This window comes from Blennius ocellaris (assembly GCF_963422515.1).
Source record: "Blennius ocellaris genome assembly, contig: SCAFFOLD_128, whole genome shotgun sequence".
Lineage (NCBI taxonomy): Eukaryota > Metazoa > Chordata > Actinopteri > Blenniiformes > Blenniidae > Blennius > Blennius ocellaris.
The window spans coordinates 83,663-102,851 of NW_027662100.1; the positions used below are offsets into that span (position 1 = coordinate 83,663).

Here is a 19,189-nt window from a genome sequence, read left to right on the forward strand (position 1 = left end):
TCTTTGATGTTGTTGACATGTTGGTCAAATAAACAAGCAAAGAACAACGACCTTCCTTCCTCTGACGCTTTGCTTCACAAACATGGTTCCGGTTCTGCTGTGGAACCGGTAGGGTTCCACCTATTAAAATGAGCAGAACCGGTAGGGTTCCACCTATTAAAATGAGCAGAACCGGTAGGGTTCCACTTATTAAACTGACATGAGGAAAAACAGTTGAATCAACAAGAACCTAAAGCTAAATAATCATTTGAATATCAAAATGTTGTTTTTGTCTGCAGACTTTATGTAAATAAACTGAAGGAACTTCAGTTGTTGAGAACCAACGTTCCCTCGGTTCCGGAAGCTTCAGGACGGTTGTCAGGACAACGTGGCGACGGTCCACCACGTCCTGCCAGACAGGAAGCTTTAGTGTCTTTAGCGTAACGCAGCCGAGCTGGAAGAACCTCGTCCCTCCGTCTGGCGTCCCCTGAGAGACGCTTCGGTCCAGCAGCATGTTGGACTGAACAGTGACGTCCTTCAGGGGACAACGAGTCCTGCTGAGCTCTGGACTGGTCACATGGTGATAAACGTCCCTCAGTCATCCTTCAGTTGTCCCTCAGTCATCCTTCCAGTCGTCCCTCAGTCATCCTTCCAGTCATCCCTCCAGTTGTCTCCCCAGTCGTCCCTCCAGTTGTCTCCCAGTCGTCCTTCAGTCATCCTTCCAGTCGTCCCTCAGTCATCCTTCCAGTCGTCCCTCCAGTTGTCCCTCAGTCATCCTTCCAGTCATCCCTCAGTCATCCTTCCAGTCATCCCTCAGTCATCCTTCCAGTCATCCCTCAGTCATCCTTCCAGTTGTCTCCCAGTCGTCCCTCAGTCATCCCTCAGTCGTCCCTCCAGTTGTCTCCCAGTCGTCCTTCCAGTCGTCCTTCCAGTCGTCCTTCCAGTCGTCCCTCAGTCGTCTCACTGATGCCACAGTTTCAAAAAGAAACATCCACTTTTCCCACTTTATTGTTCCAGCACAATATCTGATTCCAGAACTGGGGTTGATGACCCAGAACCGGGGTGGTTGGTGACCTAGAACCGGGGGGGTTGATGACCCAGAACCGGGGGGGTTGGTGACCTAGAACCGGGGGGGGTTGGTGACCCAGAACCGGGGGGGTTGGTGACCTAGAACCGGGGTTGGTGACCCAGAGCAGCAGGAGGGTCAGTCAGTCTTCAGACGGCGCCGAGACACAGCGAAGCGTTGGTTCCCCCGAAGCCGAAGGAGTTGGTGAGGGCGACCCGCCGTCCCTCCGTCCTCCAGGGCCTGAGCGGCGCCGGGGGACGTAGTTGAGGCTGAAGGGGGGGTCGGTGCGGTCCAGGTTGAGGGTGGGGGGCAGGACCCCGTGGTAGCAGGCCAGGGCGGTGAAGGCCGCCTCCAGGGCGCCGGCGGCGCCAAGCAGGTGGCCCGTGGCTCCTTTGGTGGAGGAGACGGCCAGACCGGCGCCCTGCTGGAACAGACGCTGGAGGGGCGGCGTTCTCCGCCGCGTCGCCCAGGCGGCGTGGACGTGGCGTGGGCGTTGACGTACGTGACCTCGGCCGGGGACACTCCGGCGTCCCTCAGGGCGGCGGACATGCACCTGAGGGTGAGACATCAAAGTGTTGGTCCACTTCCTCCTGACGACTCACTGCTTCACCGCAGGAGAACCTGGTTCTTTAAAGAGTCTGGTTCTCCAGGAGAACCTGGTTCTTTAAAGAGTCTGGTTCTCCAGGAGAACCTGGTTCTGGTCACCTGAAGGCCCCGTGTGTCATGGCGGTAGGGTCACCTGAAGGCGACATGTGTCATGGCGGTAGGGTCACCTGAAGGCCTCGTGTGTCATGGCGGTAGGGTCACCTGAAGGCCTCGTGTGTCATGGCGGTAGGGTCACCTGAAGGCCTCGTGTGTCATGGCGGTAGGGTCACCTGAAGGCGACATGTGTCATGGCGGTAGGGTCACCTGAAGGCGACATGTGTCATGGTGGTAGGGTCACCTGAAGGCCCCGTGTGTCATGGCGGTAGGGTCACCTGAAGGCGACATGTGTCATGGCGGTAGGGTCACCTGAAGGCGACATGTGTCATGGCGGTAGGGTCACCTGAAGGCCCCGTGTGTCATGGCGGTAGGGTCACCTGAAGGCGACATGTGTCATGGCGGTAGGGTCACCTGAAGGCCTCGTGTGTCATGGCGGTAGGGTCACCTGAAGGCCCCGTGTGTCATGGCGGTAGGGTCACCTGAAGGCCCCGTGTGTCATGGCGGTAGGGTCACCTGAAGGCCCCGTGTGTCATGGCGGTAGGGTCACCTGAAGGCCCCGTGTGTCATGGCGGTAGGGTCACCTGAAGGCGCCGTCTCCGTCCTCGCTGGGCGCCGTGATGTGGCTGGCGTCCCCGGAGAGGCCGTAGCCCAGCAGCTCTGCGTAGACGCGCGCCCCCCTGCGCAGGGCGCGCCCCCCGCTCCTCCAGCAGCAGCACGGCCGCCCCCTCCCCCATCACGAAGCCCTCCCTGTCGGGGTGGAAGGGTCTGGACGCCAGCGCGGGGCGGGCGTTCCAGCGCGTGGCCAGCGCCCGCGCCCTGGCGAAGCCGGCGATGGCCAGCGGCGACACGCAGGACTCCGCCCCCCCCGACACCATGGCGTCCGCGTCCCCCCGCATGATGAAGCGGGCGGCGTCGCCCACGGCGTGGGCGCCCGTGGTGCAGGCGGTCGACACGGCGTGGTTGGGGCCCTTCAGCCGGTGCTTGATGCTGATGTGGCCGGCGGCCATGTTGACCAGGATGCGCGGCACGAAGAAGGGGCTGACCTTCCTGTAGCCCCCCCGCTGGAAGGCGGCGGCGGTGCGGGCCACCTCGTCCAGCGGCACCATGCCCGTCCCCACCGCCACCCCCGTGCCCAGCTGCTCCTCCCGGGACCGGGGGCTCCAGCCCGAGTCCCTCAGGGCCAGCTGGGCGGCCCCCAGGGCCATCAGCGTGGCGGGGGACATGCTGCCGACCTCCCCCCGGGAGGCGAACCGGCCCTCCTCAAACTGGCCCTCCTCGGGGCCCCGGGGCACCAGGGCCGCCACCCTGCAGGGGAGGCCCCGGTACTCCTCCGAGTCCAGGGCCACCACCCCGCTGTGGCCCTGGATCAGGCGCTCCCAGGGCAGAGCGGTCCCGGTGCCTAGGGGACACACCAGGCCGATCCCCGTGATCACCACCCTCCTCCTGGACCCGTCCCCCCGGGGGTCCCCCTGTCCCGAGCTGAGACCCCGGGGGTCCTGCCTTGGCGTCGTCCTGCACCGCGCCGTGAGGCCCAGCCGGGTCCCACTGGACCGGAACAAAGCCCACATGACCGCCTCTCTGCCTGCAGGAACCTCTACAGTCCCTCACAGCGCCACACGCTGGGTTCCAGATCCACTTCCTGCACGAGCCAAAGTCAACTGTCTCCGTCTCTGGGTCAAACATGCAGCCGTGCCACTGCCATGGCGCGTTTCTGCACTGAAGTCAGACTCTGACTGGACTTAAGGGGGAAAGTTAAGGGAAATGTTCATTTGCTATTTTGTTAGATTTTTTCCATCCGTTCAATAACTGATCCATACGGAGCCCCTCTGGTGACGTTGGTGAAAAAAAAAATTATTGCTTAATAACGCGTGGCCACGCGTTATTAAGCAATAATTTTTTTTTCATCACCAGAGGGGCTCCGTACATCCAGCCTCAAACATGGGCAGTAAAAGTATTTGATCGGACTTTGTTTTGTTTGTATTTATTCAAACCGCCTGAGGCGGATGGGAGAGACGCCTCCTGCAGGAGATCAGAGGAGGTGAGCCACTGTTGCCATGGAGACGCTGACATAATAAAAGATAGCACTAATTTTCATGTGGAATTTTCTAGTTTTTATTTTATTTTCCATGCATCCATCATCTATATTCCTTCATAGTAATTATTACCATGGCTGCTTGAAACGCAGGTCAAAAAAAGGGGCGGGGCTTTCAGTGATATAAAACAAACGCCCTTTGCAAACTAAATCATTGTACAAATTCTTACATTTGATTGTGTACTATGACATCAAAGAGAGGCCATAGATTCACCAAAGGAATGTGGTGCTTTGCTGAAGTGTTGTTTCTTTCCTAAGAATACTAAAAAGGCACATTTTCATTATATATTCAGAATTTGTCTTCACTGAACAAAGTCAGGGTCATAAGTTGATCAATTCAGACTGGATCAGTTCAGAGGTTTTGGAAACTTCAACTTAGTTCAAGGAGTACAAGAAATATAATCATTTTACATATAGAGTATATCTTTTTTATTTTTCACCCAGTCTTTCTCGGTGTGGTGGAGCGCAGCCTCGGGATTATATAAAACATGTGATCATAATTTTACATGAGAAATATGTGAAATAAGTTTGAATAAAGTAAAGGAGTAGCAGCGAGGATCAACAGTGTTTTGTTAAGTTATCTGAAGTGAATTTAAGGTTTGATTTTTCCCTTAAATCTCCGGGAGCCACCAATGTGAGGCGAACTTCAGCCTCACCATTGTGTTTTGGTAGCAGTAATAAACGCCTCTTCTGTCAACTTTTAAATTAGCAGGAAAAAGGTTCAACCTGCTGCTCACGGGAAACAAAACACGCGTGAATAGAGGAAACAAAGAAAAATCAGAAAATGTAACGAAAGTAAATATCGACGCGGTTAAATCCGGAATTTTTATTCAGGCAGCGCAGGGACGGCTTCAGGCAGGACCCGGAGGAGGAAGTGACTGTTGACGTTAGCATTAGCCCTCCTGGCTATAAGTAGACTAATTCTACACTTTGTGAAATAAAGCCGACATGTCTCGGTCTCCGGCGGTCGAGACTCTCTGTGACAACCCGGACCAAGTGTTCCTGGACGCGGCCAAACTGCTGCTGACGTACGCGGACAACATTCTGAGGTGAGTTCGTGAAGGAAAGAGAAAGATGTTAACACAAAGTCCCAGATGTTGATCAAACGTGTTAAAGACAGAAAACCTCTGGTAACAAACCCAGTTGATGTCTTCAGACTCTCTAATCCCGGAGGTTCAGTCCCCCGCAATGACTTTGTTCAAATGGAAACGTTGTGAAGTTGTTAAGATGCTCCAGGAGTCGAATCACAACGTTTATATTGATTCACACTAAGTTTGTCTGGTTACCTAGTAATAAGCACCGTTTTTGGAACGCTAATAAAAAGTACATGAAGGTTTACAGGAACAACTTTAACTGTTGGATCTGTTCAGTGTTCAGTCAGTGGGAAATGGACATTTGACTGAATGACGACTATTACAGTTCCTCATGTCTTCATGTCGTCATGTCTCTTGTCTTCATGTCGTCATGTCTTCATGTCTTCATGTCGTCATGTCTTCATGTCGTCATGTCTTCATGTCTCTTGTCTTCATGTCGTCATGTCTTCATGTCGTCTTGTCTCTTGTCTTCATGTCGTCATGTCGTCATGTCGTCTTGTCTTCATGTCGTCATGTCTTCATGTCGTCTGGTCTTCATGTCTTCATGTCGTCTTGTCTCTTGTCTTCATGTCGTCATGTCTTCATGTCGTCATGTCTTCATGTCGTCTTGTCTTCATGTCGTCATGTCTTCATGTCGTCTTGTCTTCATGTCGTCATGTCTTTATGTCGTCTTGTCTTCATGTCTTCATGTCTTCATGTCGTCATGTCTTCATGTCGTCATGTCTTCATGTCGTCTTGTCTTCATGTCGTCATGTCTTTATGTCGTCTTGTCTTCATGTCTTCATGTCGTCTTGTCTCTTGTCTTCATGTCGTCATGTCTTCATGTCGTCATGTCTTCATGTCGTCTTGTCTTCATGTCGTCATGTCGTCATGTCTTCATGTCGTCTTGTCTTCATGTCTTCTTGTCGTCATGTCTTCATGTCGTCTTGTCTTCATGTCGCCTTGTCTTCATGTCGTCATGTCGTCTTGTCTTCATGTCTTCATGTCGTCATGTCTTCATGTCGTCTTGTCTTCATGTCATCATGTCGTCATGTCTTCATGTCGTCTTGTCTTCATGTCTTCTTGTCGTCATGTCTTCATGTCGTCTTGTCTTCATGTCGTCATGTCTTCATGTCGTCTTGTCTTCATGTCGTCATGTCGTCATGTCTTCATGTCGTCTTGTCTTCATGTCTTCTTGTCGTCATGTCTTCATGTCGTCTTGTCTTCATGTCGCCTTGTCTTCATGTCGTCATGTCGTCTTGTCTTCATGTCTTCTTGTCGTCATGTCTTCATGTCGTCTTGTCTTCATGTCGCCTTGTCTTCATGTCGTCATGTCGTCATGTCTTCATGTCGTCTTGTCGTCTTGTCTTCATGTCGCCTTGTCTTCATGTCGTCATGTCGTCATGTCGTCATGTCTTCATGTCGTCATGTCGTCATGTCTTCTTGTCGTCATGTCTTCATGTCGTCTTGTCTTCATGTCGTCATGTCTTCATGTCGTCTTGTCTTCATGTCGTCATGTCGTCATGTCTTCATGTCGTCTTGTCTTCATGTCTTCATGTCGTCTTGTCTTCATGTCGCCTTGTCTTCATGTCGTCATGTCGTCATGTCTTCATGTCGTCTTGTCGTCTTGTCTTCATGTCGCCTTGTCTTCATGTCGTCATGTCGTCATGTCGTCATGTCTTCATGTCGTCTTGTCTTCATGTCTTCTTGTCGTCATGTCTTCATGTCGTCTTGTCTTCATGTCGTCATGTCTTCATGTCGTCTTGTCTTCATGTCTTCATGTCGTCTTGTCTTCATGTCTTCTTGTCGTCATGTCTTCATGTCGTCTTGTCTTCATGTCGCCTTGTCTTCATGTCGTCATGTCGTCTTGTCTTCATGTCTTCTTGTCGTCATGTCTTCATGTCGTCTTGTCTTCATGTCGCCTTGTCTTCATGTCGTCATGTCGTCATGTCTTCATGTCGTCTTGTCGTCTTGTCTTCATGTCGCCTTGTCTTCATGTCGTCATGTCGTCATGTCGTCATGTCTTCATGTCGTCATGTCGTCATGTCTTCATGTCGTCATGTCTTCTTGTCGTCATGTCGTCATGTCTTCATGTCGTCATGTCGTCATGTCTTCATGTCTTCTTGTCGTCATGTCGTCATGTCTTCATGTCGTCATGTCTTCATGTCGTCATGTCTTCTTGTCGTCATGTCGTCATGTCTTCTTGTCGTCATGTCGTCATGTCTTCATGTCGTCATGTCGTCTTGTCTTCATGTCGTCATGTCGTCATGTCTTCATGTCGTCTTGTCGTCATGTCTTCATGTCGTCTTGTCTTCATGTCGCCTTGTCTTCATGTCGTCATGTCGTCTTGTCTTCATGTCTTCTTGTCGTCATGTCTTCATGTCGTCTTGTCTTCATGTCGCCTTGTCTTCATGTCGTCATGTCGTCATGTCTTCATGTCGTCTTGTCGTCTTGTCTTCATGTCGCCTTGTCTTCATGTCGTCATGTCGTCATGTCGTCATGTCGTCATGTCTTCATGTCGTCATGTCGTCATGTCTTCATGTCGTCATGTCTTCTTGTCGTCATGTCGTCATGTCTTCATGTCGTCATGTCGTCATGTCGTCTTGTCTTCATGTCGTCATGTCTTCATGTCGTCTGGTCTTCATGTCTTCATGTCGTCTTGTCTCTTGTCTTCATGTCGTCATGTCTTCATGTCGTCATGTCTTCATGTCGTCTTGTCTTCATGTCGTCATGTCTTCATGTCGTCTTGTCTTCATGTCGTCATGTCTTTATGTCGTCTTGTCTTCATGTCTTCATGTCTTCATGTCGTCATGTCTTCATGTCGTCATGTCTTCATGTCGTCTTGTCTTCATGTCGTCATGTCTTTATGTCGTCTTGTCTTCATGTCTTCATGTCGTCTTGTCTCTTGTCTTCATGTCGTCATGTCTTCATGTCGTCATGTCTTCATGTCGTCTTGTCTTCATGTCGTCATGTCGTCATGTCTTCATGTCGTCTTGTCTTCATGTCTTCTTGTCGTCATGTCTTCATGTCGTCTTGTCTTCATGTCGCCTTGTCTTCATGTCGTCATGTCGTCTTGTCTTCATGTCTTCATGTCGTCATGTCTTCATGTCGTCTTGTCTTCATGTCATCATGTCGTCATGTCTTCATGTCGTCTTGTCTTCATGTCTTCTTGTCGTCATGTCTTCATGTCGTCTTGTCTTCATGTCGTCATGTCTTCATGTCGTCTTGTCTTCATGTCGTCATGTCGTCATGTCTTCATGTCGTCTTGTCTTCATGTCTTCTTGTCGTCATGTCTTCATGTCGTCTTGTCTTCATGTCGCCTTGTCTTCATGTCGTCATGTCGTCTTGTCTTCATGTCTTCTTGTCGTCATGTCTTCATGTCGTCTTGTCTTCATGTCGCCTTGTCTTCATGTCGTCATGTCGTCATGTCTTCATGTCGTCTTGTCGTCTTGTCTTCATGTCGCCTTGTCTTCATGTCGTCATGTCGTCATGTCGTCATGTCTTCATGTCGTCATGTCGTCATGTCTTCTTGTCGTCATGTCTTCATGTCGTCTTGTCTTCATGTCGTCATGTCTTCATGTCGTCTTGTCTTCATGTCGTCATGTCGTCATGTCTTCATGTCGTCTTGTCTTCATGTCTTCATGTCGTCTTGTCTTCATGTCGCCTTGTCTTCATGTCGTCATGTCTTCATGTCGTCTTGTCGTCTTGTCTTCATGTCGCCTTGTCTTCATGTCGTCATGTCGTCATGTCGTCATGTCTTCATGTCGTCTTGTCTTCATGTCTTCTTGTCGTCATGTCTTCATGTCGTCTTGTCTTCATGTCGTCATGTCTTCATGTCGTCTTGTCTTCATGTCGTCATGTCGTCATGTCTTCATGTCGTCTTGTCTTCATGTCTTCTTGTCGTCATGTCTTCATGTCGTCTTGTCTTCATGTCGCCTTGTCTTCATGTCGTCATGTCGTCTTGTCTTCATGTCTTCTTGTCGTCATGTCTTCATGTCGTCTTGTCTTCATGTCGCCTTGTCTTCATGTCGTCATGTCGTCATGTCTTCATGTCGTCTTGTCGTCTTGTCTTCATGTCGCCTTGTCTTCATGTCGTCATGTCGTCATGTCGTCATGTCGTCATGTCTTCATGTCGTCATGTCGTCATGTCTTCATGTCGTCATGTCTTCTTGTCGTCATGTCGTCATGTCTTCATGTCGTCATGTCGTCATGTCTTCATGTCTTCTTGTCGTCATGTCGTCATGTCTTCATGTCGTCATGTCTTCATGTCGTCATGTCTTCTTGTCGTCATGTCGTCATGTCTTCTTGTCGTCATGTCGTCATGTCTTCATGTCGTCATGTCGTCTTGTCTTCATGTCGTCATGTCGTCATGTCTTCATGTCTTCTTGTCGTCATGTCTTCATGTCGTCTTGTCTTCATGTCGCCTTGTCTTCATGTCGTCATGTCGTCATGTCGTCATGTCTTCATGTCGTCATGTCGTCATGTCTTCATGTCGTCATGTCTTCTTGTCGTCATGTCGTCATGTCTTCATGTCGTCATGTCGTCATGTCTTCATGTCTTCTTGTCGTCATGTCGTCATGTCTTCATGTCGTCATGTCTTCATGTCGTCATGTCTTCTTGTCGTCATGTCGTCATGTCTTCTTGTCGTCATGTCGTCATGTCTTCATGTCGTCATGTCGTCTTGTCTTCATGTCGTCATGTCGTCATGTCTTCATGTCGTCTTGTCTTCATGTCTTCTTGTCGTCATGTCTTCATGTCGTCTTGTCTTCATGTCGCCTTGTCTTCATGTCGTCATGTCGTCTTGTCTTCATGTCTTCTTGTCGTCATGTCTTCATGTCGTCTTGTCTTCATGTCGCCTTGTCTTCATGTCGTCATGTCGTCATGTCTTCATGTCGTCTTGTCGTCTTGTCTTCATGTCGCCTTGTCTTCATGTCGTCATGTCGTCATGTCGTCATGTCGTCATGTCTTCATGTCGTCATGTCGTCATGTCTTCATGTCGTCATGTCTTCTTGTCGTCATGTCGTCATGTCTTCATGTCGTCATGTCGTCATGTCGTCTTGTCTTCATGTCGTCATGTCTTCATGTCGTCTGGTCTTCATGTCTTCATGTCGTCTTGTCTCTTGTCTTCATGTCGTCATGTCTTCATGTCGTCATGTCTTCATGTCGTCTTGTCTTCATGTCGTCATGTCTTCATGTCGTCTTGTCTTCATGTCGTCATGTCTTTATGTCGTCTTGTCTTCATGTCTTCATGTCGTCATGTCTTCATGTCGTCATGTCTTCATGTCGTCTTGTCTTCATGTCGTCATGTCTTTATGTCGTCTTGTCTTCATGTCTTCATGTCGTCTTGTCTCTTGTCTTCATGTCGTCATGTCTTCATGTCGTCATGTCTTCATGTCGTCTTGTCTTCATGTCGTCATGTCGTCATGTCTTCATGTCGTCTTGTCTTCATGTCTTCTTGTCGTCATGTCTTCATGTCGTCTTGTCTTCATGTCGCCTTGTCTTCATGTCGTCATGTCGTCTTGTCTTCATGTCTTCATGTCGTCATGTCTTCATGTCGTCTTGTCTTCATGTCATCATGTCGTCATGTCTTCATGTCGTCTTGTCTTCATGTCTTCTTGTCGTCATGTCTTCATGTCGTCTTGTCTTCATGTCGTCATGTCTTCATGTCGTCTTGTCTTCATGTCTTCATGTCGTCATGTCTTCATGTCGTCTTGTCTTCATGTCTTCTTGTCGTCATGTCTTCATGTCGTCTTGTCTTCATGTCGCCTTGTCTTCATGTCGTCATGTCGTCTTGTCTTCATGTCTTCTTGTCGTCATGTCTTCATGTCGTCTTGTCTTCATGTCGCCTTGTCTTCATGTCGTCATGTCGTCATGTCTTCATGTCGTCTTGTCGTCTTGTCTTCATGTCGCCTTGTCTTCATGTCGTCATGTCGTCATGTCGTCATGTCTTCATGTCGTCATGTCGTCATGTCTTCTTGTCGTCATGTCTTCATGTCGTCTTGTCTTCATGTCGTCATGTCTTCATGTCGTCTTGTCTTCATGTCGTCATGTCGTCATGTCTTCATGTCGTCTTGTCTTCATGTCTTCATGTCGTCTTGTCTTCATGTCGCCTTGTCTTCATGTCGTCATGTCTTCATGTCGTCTTGTCGTCTTGTCTTCATGTCGCCTTGTCTTCATGTCGTCATGTCGTCATGTCGTCATGTCTTCATGTCGTCTTGTCTTCATGTCTTCTTGTCGTCATGTCTTCATGTCGTCTTGTCTTCATGTCGTCATGTCTTCATGTCGTCTTGTCTTCATGTCGTCATGTCGTCATGTCTTCATGTCGTCTTGTCTTCATGTCTTCTTGTCGTCATGTCTTCATGTCGTCTTGTCTTCATGTCGCCTTGTCTTCATGTCGTCATGTCGTCTTGTCTTCATGTCTTCTTGTCGTCATGTCTTCATGTCGTCTTGTCTTCATGTCGCCTTGTCTTCATGTCGTCATGTCGTCATGTCTTCATGTCGTCTTGTCGTCTTGTCTTCATGTCGCCTTGTCTTCATGTCGTCATGTCGTCATGTCGTCATGTCGTCATGTCTTCATGTCGTCATGTCGTCATGTCTTCATGTCGTCATGTCGTCATGTCTTCATGTCGTCATGTCTTCATGTCGTCATGTCGTCATGTCTTCATGTCGTCATGTCGTCATGTCTTCATGTCTTCTTGTCGTCATGTCGTCATGTCTTCATGTCGTCATGTCTTCATGTCGTCATGTCTTCTTGTCGTCATGTCGTCATGTCTTCTTGTCGTCATGTCGTCATGTCTTCATGTCGTCATGTCGTCTTGTCTTCATGTCGTCATGTCGTCATGTCTTCATGTCTTCTTGTCGTCATGTCTTCATGTCGTCTTGTCTTCATGTCGCCTTGTCTTCATGTCGTCATGTCGTCTTGTCTTCATGTCTTCTTGTCGTCATGTCTTCATGTCGTCTTGTCTTCATGTCGCCTTGTCTTCATGTCGTCATGTCGTCATGTCTTCATGTCGTCTTGTCGTCTTGTCTTCATGTCGCCTTGTCTTCATGTCGTCATGTCGTCATGTCGTCATGTCGTCATGTCGTCATGTCGTCATGTCTTCATGTCGTCATGTCGTCATGTCTTCATGTCGTCATGTCTTCTTGTCGTCATGTCGTCATGTCTTCATGTCGTCATGTCGTCATGTCGTCATGTCTTCATGTCGTCATGTCGTCATGTCGTCATGTCTTCATGTCGTCATGTCGTCATGTCTTCATGTCGTCTTGTCGTCATGTCTTCATGTCTTCTTGTCTTCATGTCTTCATGTCGTCATATCTTCATGTCGTCTTGTCTTCATGTCTTCATGTCTTCATGTCGTCCTCCAACAGGTTCCCCAGGGAGGACAAGTTCCGCTCCGTCCGTCTGGGGAACCCCACCTTCTCCACCCAGCTGCTGCCGGTCAGGGGGGCGGTGGAGTGTCTCTTCGAGATGGGCTTTGAGGAGGTAATCCTGAGGGACGTCCCACCTGGACGTCCAGTGTGTCTCTCACCTTGTGGTCCTGAGGGACGTCCCACCTGGACGTCCAGTGTGTCTCTCACCTTGTGGTCCTGAGGGACGTCCCACCTGGACGTCCAGTGTGTCTCTCACCTTGTGGTCATGTGACTCCTGCAGGCCGACACCCACCTGGTGTTTCCCGCGGCGGCGTCGCTGCAGCGGCTGCAGCTCGTCAGGGACTCTGTGGCGGCGGAGCGGGACGGGAGGCTGCAGCCCGCCTCCACCTCGGCTCCACAGCGCCCCCCCTCTACCTCCACCTCTACCTCCTCAACCTCCGCCTCCACTTCTGCCTCCACCTCCTCCTCCGCCTCCACCTCGGCTCCACAGCGCCCCCCCTCCACTTCCACCTCTGCCGCCACCTCCACCTGCTCCTCCGCCTCCACCTCGGCTCCACAGCGCCCCCCCTCCACTTCCACCTCCGCCTCCACCTCCGCCTCCACCTCGGCTCCACAGCGCCCCCCCTCCACCTCCAGCAGGCCAGCACCCCGGCCCCCCCAGCAGACCTGGTCCCTGGTAAACCTCCACCCAGATCCTTTCTTTGGGCAGGGCGAGCGGTGATGGTGCAGTTGTCTGTGGGCCTGAGGAGGTGGAGGTGAAAACGCCTCCACCTCAAGTCACAATGTCACAGTGACTTGTTGCCATGGCGATGATCCGGAGCTCCTCCAGTGTTTGTTCTTTCCTCCTGGTGATTTTCTGACCAAACTGAAAACCTTCATGCATTTTAATCTTCACATTCATGGTCAAAACACCAAAACACACAGTGTTTGAAATATTTCAGTTTATTATGAATGAATGTGACGTCTTTCAAAGTTTCTGCTGGTTGAGACGGTTTGAAAGCTGCAGTCAGTTGGTGGTGACCCGTGGTGACCCGTGGTGACCCGGTGTCACCATGACCGGTGGTGACCCGTGGTGACCCGTGGTGACCCGGTGTCACCATGACCGGTGGTGACCCGGGGTGACCAGTGGTGACCAGTGGTGACCCGGTGTCACCATGACCGGTGGTGACCCGTGGTGACCCGGTGTCACCATGACCGGTGGTGACCCTCGGTGACCAGTGGTGACTCGGGGTGTCACCATGACCAGTGGTGACCCGGTGTGACCAGTGGTGACCCGGTGTGACCAGTGGTGACTCGGGGTGTCACCATGACCAGTGGTGACCCGGCGTGACCAGTGGTAACCAGTGGTGACCAGTGGTGACCAGCGGTGACCCGGTGTCACCATGACCAGTGGTGACCCGGGGTGACCAATGGTGACCAGTGGTGATCCGTGGTGACCAGTGGTGACCAGTGGTGACCCGGTGTCACCATGACCAGTGGTGACCAGCGGTGACCCGGTGTCACCATGACCAGTGGTGACCCGGGGTGACCAATGGTGACCCGTGGTGACCCGGGGTGACCAGTGGTGACCCGGGGTGTCACCATGACCAGTGGTGACCCGGGGTGACCAGTGGTGACCCGTGGTGACCCGGGGTGTCACCATGACCAGTGGTGACCCGGGGTGACCAGTGGTGACCCGGGGTGACCCGGTGTCACCATGACCAGTGGTGACCCGGGGTGACCAGTGGTGACCCGGGGTGTCACCATGACCAGTGGTGACCCGGGGTGACCCGGGGTGACCCGTGGTGACCCGTGGTGACCCGGTCCTCCGTCTGGCAGGAGAGCCACAGGAGCTTCCTGGCGACGCTCCAGTCCAACGCCCAGCAGGTGCTGCGGTACGAAGACGCGGCGCTGCAGCAGAAGGCCTGCAGTTCCCTGCCTCACCAGCAGATGGCCTCTGCTGCCCGGAGCAAGCTGCAGGAGGCCCTGCAGGCCCACCCAGGTCAGTGGGGGGGGGGGGGGGGGGGGGGCAGGTTTGTGTCTGTCTCCACAGCATTCCCATCAGGGTTCCTGGTTCTGTTCCTCTCAGGCTGTAAAGTGGGGCTGGAGGACTTCCTGGTCCTGGAGCTGCTGCGCTGGTTCAAGCAGGACTTCTTCTCCTGGGTCGACTCGTTACCCTGCAGCCGCTGTGGGGGGCCCACCCAGAACCGGGGCCCCCTCAGCCCCTCCCCCGACGACCTCCGCTGGGGGGCCCAGAGGGTGGAGAACCACTTCTGCTCCGCCTGCCAGCTCTCCACCAGGTTCCCCAGGTACCTGGAGCACCTGGGGGTGGGGGTCAGGAGGGTCAGGGGGGTCAGGGGGGTCAGGGGGGTCAGGCTTGTAGTGTGGAACCTGGTCGTACCCAGGACAGGTTCTACTGAGGAGACCTGATCCAGTTCAAGTGTAACGACTGAAATACAACTTTATTATTAGAAACACATTTAATGAACTGGATTTATGAACAACCTAGACCAGGGACCTGGTTCACCTAGACCAGGGACCTGGTTCACCTGGACCAGGGACCCAGTATTGTGGTCTGGACGTGGTTTAATGAAGCTAGTTCAGGAGCAGGAAGTCCAACAATAAGAGTCTGTTTCCAGGTACAACGACCCGGAGAAGCTGCTCCAGACCAGGAGGGGGCGCTGTGGGGAGTGGGCCAACTGCTTCACCCTGTGCTGCAGGGCGCTGGGGCTGGAGGCGCGCTACGTCTGGGACAGCACAGGTACGTCCTCACCTTTACTTTGAAATGTGTCTGACCCTGACCCTGACCCAGCCTTCTTCAACACGTTACAAAATAAAAGACTCCTGGTAAATATATGAAAGCACCTTGTAACGTAGTAAAGTGTTGTCCTGCACTGATGGAGGGGAGGCGGAGCTTCAGACAGGAAGTCTGTACAGCTGATGGAGGGGAGGCGGAGCTTCAGACAGGAAGTCTGTAGAGCTGATGGAGGGGAGGCGGAGCTTCAGACAGGAAGTCTGTAGAGCTGATGGAGGGGAGGCGGAGCTTCAGACAGGAAGTCTGTAGAGCTGATGGAGGGGAGGCGGAGCTTCAGACAGGAAGTCTGTAGAGCTGATGGAGAGGAGGCGGAGCTTCAGACAGGAAGTCTGTAGAGCTGATGGAGAGGAGGCGGAGCTTCAGACAGGAAGTCTGTAGAGCTGATGGAGGGGAGGCGGAGCTTCAAACAGGAAGTCTGTAGAGCTGATGGAGAGGAGGCGGAGCTTCAGACAGGAAGTCTGTAGAGCTGATGGAGGGGAGGCGGAGCTTCAGACAGGAAGTCTGTAGAGCTGATGGAGGGGAGGCGGAGCTTCAGACAGGAAGTCTGTAGAGCTGATGGAGGGGAGGCGGAGCTTCAGACAGGAAGTCTGTAGAGCTGATGGAGGGGAGGCGGAGCTTCAGACAGGAAGTCCAGACTTTATCCTCCAGTCCAACACACTTCTCAGTAACTGTTCTTGTCTCTCTCCAACATATATACACACACACACACACACACACACACACACACACACACACACACACACACTGTCTCTGGGCCATGTGGTCCCGGTCCAGACCACGTGTGGACAGAGACCTTCTCCCCGGTCCAGGGCCGCTGGCTGCACTGTGACCCCTGTGAGGACGTCTGGGACAAGCCTCTGCTGTACGAGGAGGGCTGGGGCAAGAAGCTGGCCTACGTCCTGGCCTTCTCCAGGGACCAGGTGAGACCAGGACCCTGGGGGGTCCACTGGGGTCCACCTGGGGGGGTCTCATCCTCTCTCTCTCTCTCTCTCTCTCTCTCTCTCTCTCTCTCTCTCAGGTGGTGGATGTGACCTGGAGGTACTCCAGCAGACACCAGGAGGTCTTGTCCAGGAGGACCCGGGTCCAGGAGTCCTGGTTGCTGGACTCCATCAACAGGCTGAACAGTCTGGTGAGTCTGGACCTGGAGGTCTGGACCCGGAGGTCTGGACCCGGAGGTCTGAGTGAGTGCTGGGTCTGCTCAACCACCTCTCTCTCTCTCTCCCTCCCTGCTCTCTCTCTCTCTCTCTCTCTCCCTCCCCCTCCCTCCCTGCTCTCTCTCTCTCTCTCTCTCTCTCTCTCTCTCTCTCTCTCCCCCTCCCCTCCCTGCTCTCTCTCTCTCTCTCTCTCTCTCTCCCTCCCCCTCCCTCCCTGCTCTCTCTCTCTCTCTCTCTCTCTCTCTCTCTCTCTCTCTCCCTCCCTGCTCTCTCTCTCTCTCTCTCTCTCTCTCTCTCCCTCCCTGCTCTCTCTCTCTCTCTCCCTCCCCCCCCCCCCCCCCCCCCTGTAGAGGCAGCGTTCCCTGGGTGCAGACAGGAAGCAGGAGTTGGTGCAGCGCCTCCTGGTGGAGCTGGTGGAGTTCATCCAAAGAAGCCCAAAGCGGGGGAGCTGGGGGGGCGGAGCTCCGGCGCCCTGGCCTGGAGGGTGGAGCGGGGGGAGACCGGGGGGGCCACCGAGACCCAGGTACTGGTACAGGGGGGGCCTGGACCTACCTGAGGTGTTCTATGTTCTGGCCTACAGGTTCCGTCTGCACCTCTGGTAGACCTTCAACACATTGGTAGTTGGTAGAACATGAAGGTTCCTCTGGTTCCTCTGGTGTTTCAGGTTCCAGGCTTCACGTTCCGCCCCAGTGAGGAGGAGAAGATCTCCCGGCTGCTCCACCTGAGCTACACCTCCTCCTCCGACCGTTACCTCCGCCTGTCCAGCAGCTCAGAGAGCAGGGAGGGGTGGAGCCAGTGTGTGTGGAGCCGGGAGGCGGTGTTCAGGAAGGTGGAGGCCGACTGGCAGATGGTGGGTCGCTACGTCACTGCTTTACTACATCACCACCTCTCCATGTTCAGGTGCCCCCTGTGTCCAGGTGACCCCAGTGTTCAGGCCCCCCCCCCCCCATGTTCAGTGCCCCCCCACATGTCCAGTTGCCCCCCATGTCCAGGTGCCCCCTCCCCCCCGTGTCCCGGTGACCCCCCCATGTCCAGTGCCCCCCATGTTCAGTGCCCCCCCCCCCGTGTGCAGGTGTACCTGGCCCGGACCGAGGGCTCCCCGGTGGGAGGCTCAGCTGGAGGTTCGACTTGGCCTCAGCAGGATGAAGGTCCAGTCGGTGTCCATCCTGGCGTCCAGCCAGACCTTCGGGTCGGGGGGGGTCCGCTGGTCCCTGCAGGCCGACCAGCTGACCACCGACTTCCCAGCAGGTGAGCTCCCCCCCCCCCCCCCCCCCCAGCCCTCCACGCAGTCCCTGATGGCCCCCCCCCTCCGTTCTGGCCTCCACAGACGGAAGCATGCAGTCGTTGCCCGGCGTGGGCGGAGCCTCGGAGCTGCTGGTGTGGGCGGAGCTCAGCGGGGGGTCCGGCCAGCAGGCGTGGCAGCAGGCGCAGCTCTTCAGACGCAGCCTGACGGAGGAAGACGAGTCGCCGTCGTTTGAAGTCGTCATCCAGCTGCAGGACGCTTAGCGACAAACAACCAGCTTCTCCTCTGGGGGGCGCCACTCACCACGCCTGGCCTGCGTTTTATTTTGAAGGGCTTCTTATAGGAGCCAGACAGGAAGGAAGTGGTTTTCCATGTTGGAGGCGATTCAACGTGTCGGCGGCCAATCAGGTGTGTCGACGTCACGTTCTCCAGCGGAACCTCCAACTGACGACTGACGTCTGTGGTCAACAAAGAAATACCTGTACTATATGTACTATAGCTATGCTACCTGTACTATAGCTGTACTACCTGTACTATAGCTGTACTATATGTACTATAGCTGTACTATATGTACTATAGCTGTACTACCTGTACTATAGCTGTACTATATGTACTATAGCTGTACTATATGTACTATAGCTGTACTACCTGAACTATAGCTGTACTATATGTACTATAGCTGTACTACCTGTACTATAGCTGTACTATATGTACTATAGCTGTACTACCTGTACTATAGCTGTACTACCTGTACTATAGCTGTACTATAGCTGTACTACCTGTACTATAGTTGTACTATATGTACTATAGCTGTACTACCTGTACTATAGCTGTACTATAGCTGTACTATATGTACTATAGCTGTACTATATGTACTATAGCTGTACTACCTGTACTATAGCTGTACTATATGTACTATAGCTGTACTATATGTACTATAGCTGTACTACCTGAACTATAGCTGTACTATATGTACTATAGCTGTACTACCTGTACTATAGCTGTACTATATGTACTATAGCTGTAAGCTGTACTACCTGTACTATAGCTGTACTACCTGTACTATAGCTGTACTATAGCTGTACTACCTGTACTATAGTTGTACTATATGTACTATAGCTGTACTACCTGTACTATAGCTGTACTATATGTACTATAGCTGTACTATATGTACTATAGCTGTACTACCTGTACTATAGCTGTACTACCTGTACTATAGCTGTACTACCTGTACTATAGCTGTACTACCTGAACTGTCTGAGCAGAGCCGCCACGTTCTGCTTTTCACACTAAGAGTCTGACAGTCAAATAAAGGCCTTTTACTGTGAAAAGAAGCTTCAAGGTCGTTAAACTGTTTTACTAAAGAGGAGCTGCACTGGTGACCAGTGGAGGTTCTGTTCACCGGCTCTGGTTCTCCACGTTCTGTCCCCGACACGGGTTCTCCACGTTCTGTCCCCCGACACTGGTTCTCCACGTTCTGTCCCCTGACACTGGTTCTCCAGGTTCTGTTCACCGGCGCTGGTTCTCCAGGTTCTGTTCACCGACACTGGTTCTCCAGGTTCTGTTCCCCGACTCTGGTTCTCCAGGGGACCGTTCAGAGACGCTCATGCTGGATATACATATATACAGAGAGAACATCAGGGAGAACATGCAGTTCCACAGTGAGAACATCAGTGAGAACATGCAGTTCCACAGTGAGAACATGCAGTTCCACA

General features: G+C 52.4%; 2 protein-coding genes across 2 annotated transcripts; one reads left to right on the forward strand and one right to left on the reverse strand.

The window, feature by feature from the left end:
* oxsm (3-oxoacyl-ACP synthase, mitochondrial) lies at positions 1-3,420 on the reverse strand. Its single transcript, XM_080521735.1, is given in 6 exon segments — positions 1-1,290; positions 1,293-1,487; positions 1,489-1,515; positions 1,517-1,598; positions 2,329-2,441; positions 2,443-3,420. Coding segments are annotated over 6 exon segments (1,386 nt in total). The 5' UTR covers positions 3,316-3,420; the 3' UTR covers positions 1-1,194.
* Positions 3,421-4,735: 1,315 nt separating this feature from the next.
* Positions 4,736-18,250, forward strand: ngly1 (N-glycanase 1). The gene is given in 15 exon segments (XM_080521740.1): positions 4,736-4,888; positions 12,281-12,395; positions 12,564-12,959; positions 14,102-14,264; positions 14,352-14,571; positions 14,902-15,023; positions 15,852-15,997; positions 16,096-16,206; positions 16,582-16,651; positions 16,654-16,754; positions 16,860-17,081; positions 17,304-17,337; positions 17,340-17,369; positions 17,372-17,479; positions 17,559-18,250. Coding segments are annotated over 15 exon segments (2,118 nt in total). The 5' UTR covers positions 4,736-4,787; the 3' UTR covers positions 17,738-18,250.
* Positions 18,251-19,189: the final 939 nt, after the last annotated feature.